At 38.9% G+C, this 12,081-nt stretch overlaps 1 protein-coding gene across 1 annotated transcript in view; it reads right to left on the reverse strand.

Moving 5' to 3' along the window:
• Positions 1 to 2,532: 2,532 nt before the first annotated feature.
• Positions 2,533 to 12,081, reverse strand: part of TECRL (trans-2,3-enoyl-CoA reductase like) — a 55,162-nt gene continuing 45,613 nt past the window's right edge. Inside the window, exons 6-12 of the mRNA XM_057366825.1 lie at positions 11,844 to 11,949; positions 10,670 to 10,742; positions 8,853 to 8,896; positions 6,312 to 6,369; positions 4,656 to 4,741; positions 4,199 to 4,244; positions 2,533 to 2,660 (exon numbers count right to left, since the gene is read on the reverse strand). Coding sequence (XP_057222808.1) covers positions 2,533 to 2,660; positions 4,199 to 4,244; positions 4,656 to 4,741; positions 6,312 to 6,369; positions 8,853 to 8,896; positions 10,670 to 10,742; positions 11,844 to 11,949 — 541 coding nt within the window. The remainder of the gene's footprint in view (positions 2,661 to 4,198; positions 4,245 to 4,655; positions 4,742 to 6,311; positions 6,370 to 8,852; positions 8,897 to 10,669; positions 10,743 to 11,843; positions 11,950 to 12,081) is intronic.

Here is a 12,081-nt window from a genome sequence, read left to right on the forward strand (position 1 = left end):
TGGTGCTCATGGGCTAAAATCATTGTTGGTAGCAACTTTTATATGGTAATACCTTTTTTTTAACTGAGTGGGTTTTTTGGTGTGGTTTTTTTTTTTTTTTTTTTGCTTGGGTTTTTTGGTGGTCTATAAGCAATGCCTCTGAAATATTTATCAAAACAAAGACTGACGATTCTTAGAAACTTTTTATTTTAAAGCAGAACATGTCCCCCCTTCCAGGAAGTTAACTGAGCTGTTCTAATCACATGGAACTTGCCCTGAAAATCAGAGAAGGCCGTGTAATACAGAGAGATCAGTAAAGGTGCAGGAAGTTAGATTTATTGCTATTTGTGAAGCCATTTAACACTGTTCAGAGCAGTTTTAGCTCATCAACACCCCACTGGTGAACCTCAAAATATCTATCACGTTTGTCTGAGATAGCCTCCTGCAATGTATCTTCGTTTGTTCTTACCCWCTGTTTCTCTCACCCTTTACTTCACTTTATTCTCTATTTTTCTTTTAACCTTACTTTAAARCTTCAGTCATTTACTTCAGGAGCCAAAACCCTTTTTTCCCCCACTCCACGTACTGAACAACCAAATAATAAACAGGGAGGGTGACATTTCTCAAGTTCCTCTTTCACCTAAGCAAACTCTTGAATAGGAATCGTGTTCCCAGCAGTTGGAATAACACTGGGAACATGCCTTGAGCAGACTTGAATCTGCAGCCATTGCAATCAAGAGATTAACAGGAAAATAATTAATTTTGATAAGTTATCCTCCTACATGGATGATTTTAAACTTTAAGGTTGCTAAAATAAGGCATTTAATAAGCAAAAACTGAAAAGAATATCAATAGTTGGATTTAAAAAAACAGACAACAGCCTTGACTCACACATCTAACATTRTCTGGAAAAAAAAGTTTCAAAAATATTGTGGTTAAGTATTCTATTAAAGAGTACAGAAGATTTTTTTTCAAAAATAGACCTTTATTAGCAGTCTAGGTTAGAGAACTGGATATTCACTTTGATTAGTGTTTTCCTCTGAGGGGAATAAAAATTTTAGGTTTTCACAGGTTACAAGTTAAAAAATACAGAAAGTGATGTATTTACATTACAAAGATGAAATTGAGTTACAGCAGCTAATAGGATAAGTGTGGCAAGTCAGACATTAGAAGAGGGATATGAACCCAATTTACTGGGCAAATTAACTTTATAAGAACACTTGAGCTGGCGCAAAGATAACGGCAGACAAACTGCCTGCCTTGCTTGTGTACTCCAGTGCTTCTCTAATGATTATAAAGTTCTTTAGGCAAGGTTTTTCACCAGCCTGAGGRCACCAAAAGGTGTTTGATAGCTGTGCAACAGAAAGAGATGAAAACTGGACTCAAAGCCCTAACTCTCCATATCCTGATGYCTGCTGAAGCAGTTCTGGTTCTTTTGCTCTGTGTAACTAAAATTGTGCTCCTGCATGGCACCGGTGCCACTGATTTGCAGATGGGGCTATTTTGCCTTTTCAGGATGGGAATAACAACCCCAGAGAATCCCTCAAAAAAAGAATGTCCTGGAAAGCAAAGYATCAGAGAGAGCCTGGCCAGACTGAAGGGGAGCAGGAGCCTCTCAACAGTGTCCGTCTGAGGCAGCTCAGATATGGACTGAAATTCTTTTGGCAGGATCTCTTCCCATCAATACACACCATTACTCTGGTTTGCCTTGTGCCCAGGGATTTCACAGTGTTTCATTCAGGTGAATGGTGTTTGGATGTAGTCAGGCACCGAGCAGGGGGATCCCAACATGTTAGAGCAGGAAGCCTTCTGCTATTTGCAGGCTGTTCACTGTGAGGAAGGGAAAGGGGCTTCAATGAGGTACCCAAAGCCATGCCTCAAATTYGTTACAAGATGGGAAATGGTCACAAACTGTCCCCTCTGGGATCGTGGGGCCTCCCTGAAAATAAAAGAGAGCCAGACCTCTTTGCAGTGAGTTATTTAAGCCAATTTGTGTTGAACAATTTTCTATGAGATTTGATTTTTAAAARAAGGAAAACCTTGTGAAGCTAGACTAAACAGTGTTCACCACATAGCAGTCATCTTTTGATGCTTCAGAGGAGCTGAGGCAGAATGTGTTTTTTTCTGTGCAATTTAACAAGAATAAGGCTGTGAAATATCTTCTGATGCAAAAATCCAAGACTCCTCAACATCTAACACCGAACCTTAAAATTACCAGACCTGCATGCATGCAGATGAATTGTGTTCATTAATTTTAGCAGCATCTGTGCCCATTTACACCAGCTAAATATCTAACATTCAATATAAGCAATTTTCTTGTCCCTTTTCAATTAGCTCCATTACAGAAAATCTAATTAAATCATATCTTTTAGCAGGAACCAAGAATTCAAGAGCTAAWTTTTTGCACTTAATTAAAACCTCTTTGCCTTGAACTGTTAATTTTCTGAAAAAGATACCCAGTAGTTTTTCCTCTGATCCACTTGGTTCCTGAGTGAAATTTGCTCCGAGTTGTCTCTTGAAGTGCACACTCAGACTCCAACCCTCGTGACGATCTCAGAAGATGATGGGAATCATAGCTGCTTTTCTCCGCACTTCTGGATAAAATTTCTTCAGATACAGCTTGTGTTTCTTTTGGGCCCAGAGAGACATCTGGACGACCATCAGGAAAGCAAAGACACCAACTAGCAGGGAAAAAGGTTTAAAGAAAAGGATCATGTGTGTTCTTCCAGTGTCTGTCCCTGTAAATACAGGAGGATTTATGGAAATGTCTGCAGTCTCTTCTGTGGGCAGAGACAACTCTGCTGTCACTCTCAGCCTTGCAGTTGCAGAAATACCACAGCCCAAGGCTCAGCCTCCACATCAGGATTCACACAGATGATGTTCACTTTCATTAGACATGCCCTGCACCACCTCTGACCTCACCATAAATCCATCAATCACAAGACCTCCTTGGCCATGGTACTGTCTCAACCCCTGGCCTCTCTCTCTGTTTCTGGTTTGCTTTTAAAATACAACACTTCTCTGTTTGTACCTCTTGGCTCCCAGCCATAACAGAGGTKCTGTAACTTCCTGCTGGGTGGAAGGAGAGCTCAGCCCTAAAGCAAGGAGGCAGCAGCTGCCTGATCCATCTGCCTGGTAGCGAGGGCTCAAAAAGCCCAGCAACTGCAAGACCTCCCAGGACCCTGCTGGGATTGTCAGAAGCCAGTAACTGGATTTGGATTTACCTCTCCCTTCAGGCTGAGCGGCACCAAATGGGGAATCATTTTACTGCATTTGGGTTTTGCAAATTCATTATCCTTTTTTCCCTAAAATGAAGAAAATTCTTCCCTTAACCATAGCAAGATTTATTTGGTATCTGGGCAAGTTGTGTCTGGGACAATTACAGCAAGGATGGGTGTGCTGCATGTTTCAGTTCCTGCCATTGTAGGGACGGCCTTACGTTGTCCCCAAACTTTCAGATAATTTCCATGCCAAAGCCTTAAGCACAAAAATGTTTCATCTTTTCAAATGAAATTTCAATTTAATTTTTGCGTGACGCAGCTTAACCCACTTTTGAAATTCGTTTCTTTTTCATTTGTCAGCCACGTGGGGCTACTTCTTRCAAGTAGTTTTTATAGGTTTCTATTTTGAAATGGAGAAATAATTAAGAAGTGAATGTTTTGGAGAGCTCAGTCCCAGGGACCATATATCTRTGAGTATTTAGGTCTCTAAGGATTCAGAAAAGTACTGAGCAATAGTCACAAGTGCTGCTAAGCAGGCTACTCTTACAAGTTGGCAGCGTGAAACAAGCAAAGAGGGAATGTTACCAGGAATGTGTGTCTTCTCTCTTTGAAGTACTAAGTACTCTTGTTTTCCTCTCCCTATTAGAAGTAATATTCCAAGCTTACAATGTAAAGAAATTTTCCTATATCAAAAATGCTTGACTCCAAGTGAAGAGTACTGACTTCTTTTCTAAATTTTAAAGTCTGCTTTCACTGTGGAAACAGAAGAAACAAAATATTTCAAAAAAGGGTCTGTTTTGATCAATAATGTGTTGCAGTGGTTGTGCTCTCCACAGCATTCTGAGGGGAGCATTTTGAAGGTTTATCCATTTATCTCATATGGAGAAYTTGATGGCAATATTTCATATGCTACAAATTTTTTGGCAAATTTTAGACTTCCAGAATTCACTTCCACTAACAACACTTTATGTGCTCTCTTCAGTCTGTTTCAAACTTACCTGGCAGAGTTTGTGTCATCACTGTGAAACTAATCCAAGACCCAGCCTGTTGAAAAGAAAAAGGCACYATCAGTTGTATATTTTATGTAAAGCAAAAGGACAACTTCTCAAAAACTCCCCCTGGAAAAAGATTGTGATACTTGTACTGGAAATGAGAGAGGACAAATAGTTAGAAATGAACCCCCCAGTGTGCTGGATGGGGTGAAGAGATGAGTGGTAAATCCTTAGATTACTGGGGAGTCTGTAGAGTCGGGAATTATAGACGAGAGTCCATGTGATAGTGATGGGAGGRAAGAGGAGGGAGAAACATTTGTGGGAGTAAGGAGACTTTGACATATGGAAAAAATGATTGATGTGCAGAGGAAACTGCGTGGAGGGGTTGCAGATCTGCTGCAGACAAAGGCTGAAGCACAGGAACCACCCACCCTTTGCATGGAAGCAGAAGAAAGTCATGTACCTCATATGTGTAGTTGGGACAGGATACCAGCAGGAAGAGCCACGTGAAGGGRTTGTAGGTTGGACTTGGAAAACAGGTTTTGTTTCCTTCTGAAGGGGGAAGARAAAAGGTGGGGAAAATCAGACAGAACCCATTTCAGTACAGGGAGAGGGGAGCTGAACCTGTCTATGTAATAGCAATTCCCTTGGCCAATGCTCTCAGGGTAAAACATTTTAGGAAAGTTTCTGTGAAATCTTTTGAGGTAGAAAAGCTCTATTTATGCCAGTGAGAATGTTGCTCAGCCAGCCTCCTATCAGTTTTTACAAGAAGGTGTGACCAGGCGTGTCCAAAGAATGCAGCTCCTGTTCAGGAGAAGAGAGGAGTAGTTTAATGTGGATCTGGTCACCAGGAGAGGGCTAAGGGCACTCTGCTGGGATGGGAGGGATGCAGATGTGTCATATTCAGCCTATTTCAAGAACATGAACTGGTCTGTTCCCAAATCCTCACCCTTCATCTCTGCCAGAACAGGAGAACAATTCCAGAGCTAATTGGGTGATTCTCTACAGCCACTGATCATCCTCACACAAAAAGCCGCTGTATAAACTTTGTATTTTAGATATTTAATACCTAATACAAATTCACCAGCCTCATAAACATGTGGAGTTGGTTGGGGTTTTTTGTTTGATTAATTTTGATGTGGCTTTTTTAATTTGGTAGGTTTTTTCACCTTTTCCCTGCTGCCTTGGACTGGTGAAGGAAAAAGAGAGAATATGTAAAAACAATCCTTTTATTCTGGAATTGGAACTGAAGGATTTTCTGTTAGGAAATATCTCAGAGCAAAAGTGATTTCTGATTGAGGACATGCATTATCCTATCCAGGAAGTAAGAAAAGAATTGCACAAATTATCAATTATTAATATGCAACTCTTCAAGTTCTGGCAAAAATGCTATCTTTAATACTTGTAGGCATTGAGAACTTATATCAGTTTTTTTGTTCTTGCTGCTTTTAAACTGAATTAGGCCCCTTGCAAGAAATAACATAAGTGGTTTCCTAACCACAGTGCATGAAAACCTTCCAGAATAGAAACTGATTTCTGTGTGTGAAGTTGATCATACTGTGGTATTTTCTTGAATAGGGTATTATAGTGGTAAAAAATTACACTATTAGTGTGTGAAAATATATTTTACTTTCCAGTTTGTGAAGCTTCTATTCCTATGATACAAAAGATGCTGAAAACCCAGCCTGTTAAAAGCGTACATATACATTGATGCCTGTGTAAGTATTCATGAAACTATCTTTGTGTATTTGAATATATGCATGTACTTCTTTGCCTGAGATAAATGTGTCTAAAAACTCCAAAGTTTCTGAGACTTATTTAAAATGAAATCTACTGCTGCCAGTCACCAGCATGCTTTAAAAAACTTCAACACTTAAATCCATATTTAAGTTGCAGTTGTGTCTAATTAAGATAAATTTCTATAAGCTTTGAAACAACAACAAGGTTGCTAACGTTTCCTTGTCATCACATTGGTTTTGAAGGTTTTAGACCAGTGGCATGATACCTACTTCATCTTTCTTTATTCCATGGATGTGGGTACATAAATTACTGTGCACCAGCAGAAGATGGATAGGTTAAGCACACTTCAGTCTCAAACAAACAGGGAACAAAGACAGACCTGAATTGGTTTGGTGAGCTAAAGCTACGTTGATAAAGTGATTTCCAGCTTCACACATCTGCAAGACATTAAAAACATATTTTCAGTYGCATGCCTAAAATGCTGTGGTAATYGTGCCACAGYGCATAACCWGAACCACCCCCATTACAACTCAGCCTCTGTATCCAGCACATTTGTACTCCAAAAAAACAGCCTGTGATCTCTGTCACACACACAAGTGTCTGGAGAGCTCTGTGGGTGCAGCCTGGGGGGAAAGCCCCTGGCTCAGCTCTGTAGAGCTCCCTGCAGCCAGGCCTTCAGTGGGGTTCCCATGCCCAGTGCATCATATTTGACTCTGAGGAGAKCAGAGAGACTCCCTGGCTCTCAGGAATTCAGCAAGATGCTCTGGTTGAWTTCTTCTGGATGAAATCCAAGCTGCAGGTGAAATGCTGAAGTCTGATTTTGTAAAGATGTCACAAGTTAACGTGCCCTTTCCTACCCACACTTTCAAAGGTGTTCAGCAAAACAGGAAGGAAAAATAGGGTGAATAAAAAAACAGCAGACTGGTTGAATGGATTGTGTCAAGGATTGATGAAGGAAGGGTTTGTTTGGAAAGTTTAMATCAGGTCTAGCTGTTATTCTGCAYGGGTAGGTAGTTATGGTTCAAGTCCTGCTGTCCTTTTAAATTTTTTTTAATTCCAGCTAACTGACCATCCTCTATCATAAACATCAGATGTAAAACACTAAATAGCCAGAAAATGAAATACCTTTATAAAATTCCATATCAGAAGCAATAACTCTAGCCATAGCAATGGGTGTAATTTTAATTTAGATACTTCCAATTACGAGCTGGGAACATGATTTGTTTTTCTGATTGGTATTGTTTTAAAGAAAAGGRTTTTGTGGTTAAAAGTGGTTTTAGTAAAACACTATACCTAATAAGATACCCATACTATTGTGGAGCAGGAGATAGTCACACACTGTAATTAACCCCTACTAATTCTCAGTAAGCCAAGCAAAGAGCATTTCTGCAGGGATTTTTTTTTTACTTACCTTTGACTCTGCAGCTGCATTCTGCTGTGATTAACTCCTATGTCCCTCTTTAGAAATGTGACTGTTAATGCTCTAMGTTGAGAATCACTGCTAAATTTAGGTTAGTTCTTATTTTATCTGATATAAAATATGGGACAATGGAGAACAGCAGAGAAAAGCTGATGCTATTTACGATTATCAAATATTGAAGTCTACATGCTGTTTCCTCTTTTTATATTCCACAGGAATCCTGTGAGAAAAACATCCCTGCAAAGCTTAATTTCTCCAAACATGAGAATCATTCAGGAGGRCCTGCAGACACTCTTCAAATTACTCAGTACTCTTGTTTACAGCAGCTGCAGATGTACGCACTTAAATCAGGGTATGTTATAAAGACAAGACTTAAAAGAGGGTAAAAAAACAAATATTCCAAATATTTTATTCATATGTTTTAGAAACCTGTGAAAACATCTTCAAATTATTTTATTTCGTATGTTGACGTCTTAAATTCATTGTCTGGGAATCTGCCAACACAAGATCTAAAAGGGACAGGTTTTGAGTTTCCATGGACAGGAACATCTCAAAAGAGCTGTAAGAATTCAGAGCCCAGACCAGGTTCTCACACAGACCTTAAGGGAATTAACATATTATATATATATATATATATGTGTATATATATATATATATATATATGTGTGTGTGTGTGTATATATATATATATATTATTAGAGCAAGAAAAGCTGAGAACTTCATGGACAGACCCAAACACTGTCAAAACTGTGACCTTTAAGGGTCTCAATTTACAAAAGCATTTAAATATTTCTAACAAGTTTTTGAATGTTTGTTTTTTTCTGAATAGTGTTTGCCTGAAGGAGCCTAGACATGTTAGTGTCCCATCTCCAAGTTATGTTTCTGGAAACTGATCTGTATCTGATTTTCCAAGAGGATGTTTTGGCTACTGACTTGGCAGTTCCAGAGGACAGAGAGGATATATATTTCCATGTGAGAACTTCTCACCAAGCCTCTATCATACATTTATGTTCATTCAGACAGCATGTTGGGTAGTCTGAGCCATCCTTCATCAGCTGCACTTTCCCAGGGCTCACCCCACTTTGGCAAGGATTTTTTTATAGTTTTAATAGCTGTTGAGATAAGTTATTCAGGGTACACTGAACTATTGCAAAGTCTGCTTAGGATGTAGCTCTTCAGTGTTTTAAAAATTACAAGTTTTAGTCTGTCTAAATATTAGTGTTCAGACACAATTACCAGTAGTAATAATGCTGATGATGTTCTCATGACTCTCAAATATAGTACATCAGAATAAACTGTGTACACAAATATTAGTAGGACACTTTCTGGCTGAGAAACCTTTATAGAGTAGTACTAAATCAAGTCAAATTTACACAGGGTTGTGGATGTGGAATTATATATGTATATACACACWAATGCACAGAAGCATTACRGCATTTTACTAAATTGTGAGTCAATCCTATTTGACAATCATAAATAAAGCTTCATTTTTGTACATACCAGAAAAGCAAGAGCAGCATAAGAAACTTGTTTGTGGCCAAATGCTAGAAAACAGAATGAAATTATAAATTGCATTTTACAGTGTGCACATGGCTTGCTATGGGTGAAATTAATCTAGTGCTGAGGAGCAGAAACTCYGCTTTCCTGACAGGCTCTGCAGAAAGATTGGATATTATCACACACAACATGAAGATAGTACAAACAGTAACAGCGCTCTAGAAAAATCAGTTTTTCACCACTGATCTCAAGGCAGTTTTCACCCAACTGATTTTAGTTTTTGCCAGCTTCATATACCCAAGTGTTTTGTCGAAGCAGCTGGTGGTGATGARTCCTTGAAAAGGCAAGGAGGGGAGTGAAGTGAAGGTCAGTGTCAGAACCGGGCTGAGAATCACTGCCTTACCCATAGATTCTTCTACTTCCATAAGCAGAAAACCCAGTAAATAACCTATCCATTACCATTTTTTTAAATTTYATTATTGAGGCAGTGGTGATGCTTTTCTACATAGCCACCATATACTTTACAGTCATGCAAGATTTACATTTAACATTTGTAAATTTTACCTGCCTGCCCTGTCCTTTTTGCTGTTGTCTCCAGAGCAGTGGAGGGCTCTACCATGTTCATGGGAAAAAGTTTAAAGTTTCCAAGAAAACTTTGATCATAGCTGGGGACACAAACCCTGTGTACATACTTTACTCCCCTTGGCCATATCTTGCCAAGCCTTTACTTTTGAGAATTATTTTGTCCTGGCTGGCACAGGACTCTTCTGTGGTGCTAAAGGCATTTTAAGGCAGTGGCAAGCAATTGGAAATACTTCTGAATGCTTCCTCTTTTGTGCTCWGATGAAGAGTTTCCCCTGTAAAGGAGCTTCAGTTATTGATTTGATAGACCAGACTGCTAAAAACTCTGTCTAGGGAGGTTTCTGCATTGTTTGCAGCATTGTTGTTAAAGCCACACCAAATCCAGCTGTCATTCAATGAATCACATAATTTTGAAATAGAACTTTTGTGCTATTATGAAGGAAAAGCGAGTGTCATTTATGAGAACTTTTTGATTGGAAAAACTTAGCAATTTAACARAATATAAATAAAAGTGGCAAAGAAAATGCTTTGTTCCCAAAGCTCATAGAAAAAATCTGAGATACAGAGGAAAAKAGAGACTAAGGTGTAGCAAGGAAAGCAAAGAAAATAAAACCTATGCCAATTATGCTCAAAAGAAGCAAAAGTCCAGAGAGCAAACAGAAAAAAAAAATCACGAAGAAACAGCAGTGCATCAATAAAATATGATGAAAGGGAACAAAATGATGGATGAAATTTATAAATCTTTTAAAATACTTTTGTTATCAGCAGTATATGATGGATTTTTATTGGTTTCTCAGAAATAAAAAAAAAAAAAAAAAAAAAGGAAAAAAGGAAATGGAAAATCTTCATTTTTGTGGAAAGGATGTATCTTTAGAAAGTAAATATCTCCTCCAAGAAAATGTAACCAGCTCTAGCTCTTCCTACATTCTCAAATATATATTGTGAAGATGAGCAAAATATATTGATCATTATGTTTTCTCCACTTGTCCAAAGTTTCCTGTTCATAAAAGAAGACAGCAATTGACCATCGCTGAACAGGCAGGAGCATTCAGTGGCACAAAACAGAGGTGCCTCCAACACAACAACCTTCCTTCTGACAGCGAGTAAAGGCTAATTTCTGACTGGATTAGTCATATGATGTCCTGTGGGACCCTCTCTGGATTTTGGAGGAGCTCAGGTTACGTGCCTAAGRCTTTTCCAAACTGAGTTTGTCAGTTTTGTGTCCTGCTCATACCCACATGGTGGCGTGTACCGCGGGTGGTTGATGTAGTACGCGATCCAGGACGTGAATCCCCAGTAAAAGGCACAGCCCTGCAACAGACAGATAATTGTTTTCAGAGGTCAATAAGAAAGTACAAACTTTGTAAGTATAAATTCTGGTGAGTGCAAAACCCAGGTGACCACTGAAAGGCTTGGCAGTTGCTTTGTGAGCCTCAGAATAGATTCTTTCTAAGATGTGATGAAACCAGTAAAACAAAAATGGGGAGACTGTGTAGATTTTTTTTTATTGTGTTGAATGTGTTTTATGCCTGTTGTAGGAACTGGCACTTGTTTTCTCCTTCTGTGACTCTGCTGCTGAAGAGCACATTTCTCTGAGCTGTGCTGTTAAAAGTCTAGGGCTGGTTAACACAGCTGAGCTGTTACTGTGCCTGAAATTCAGCATTTCCAAGCAAGATAGAGCAAGACAAGCAGAATGCTAAACCAGACAAAACAAGAAAGAGTAAAAGTGAAGACCCCTATCATGGCCATATGTTAATCCCCTTCACCAAAATCCTAAATGCGTTCCTAAATGTTTAAAGGGAGGGTCTTTACATCACACTGAATGGGGTGGAGGGGTGACACAAAATGATCAGGATGGAATATGTGAAGTGAAATAAAAGAAAGGAAAGCCTATGAGTAAAGACACACAGTTGAAATTCAGGAGATTTTGGAAGAGAGAAGACCTGGCCAGCCCAATATCTTCCTGCCTGAGGCCTCCATCTATAGAAGGAGAATTTTTTTTCCTACTTGTAATTTGATTTTCACTTTCGAACACTAGGCCTGTCTCTTGCTCTGTATTTATATTGCACCAAGGAAGCAGTGTATGATTTCTGTCAACACAGCTAGATGTTGCTGCAGCAGTTATCATGATAAAATAACATTCAGCCTGAAAAATATCCTGGACATGACAATCAGCCCCTTGGGTGGATGAGTCAAAGTGGACATTTACCTACAGGAACTAAAATGGACATTGATTTCAATTTATGTCYTTGGGGACACAGCTCTGAAATCCTTCCTGGATCTGTATTTTCATTAAACATAATTCCTGGAGCTACAAAATAAATTAATTTTTATTTCCCTGTCTTCTTCTTCCAAGGACTGCTTTGATATGAGGGTATTCTCTCTTTCACAAGATGATAAACATATTGTCACCTTTATCATATTTTTCAGAGGAGTGTGCCCTTCCGAAAACTTGTGAACAAATAACGTCTCCAGGAGATGTCTGATGTAGTGTAAACAGTGACAGAAGCAGGCCAAGCTGGAAGAGGAAAAAGAATAAAGAGGAAATTAAGGTAAGTGAAAGATTGTTTTTATTACCTCACAGTTAATGTCATGAAAGGAACAAGAACTAATATTCCAAAACTGCAGTCACATTAAAATTGTGGGATTT

Source organism: Malurus melanocephalus, unplaced genomic scaffold (assembly GCF_030028575.1).
Source record: "Malurus melanocephalus ecotype Western Australia unplaced genomic scaffold, MMel_1.1 scaffold_72, whole genome shotgun sequence".
Lineage (NCBI taxonomy): Eukaryota > Metazoa > Chordata > Aves > Passeriformes > Maluridae > Malurus > Malurus melanocephalus.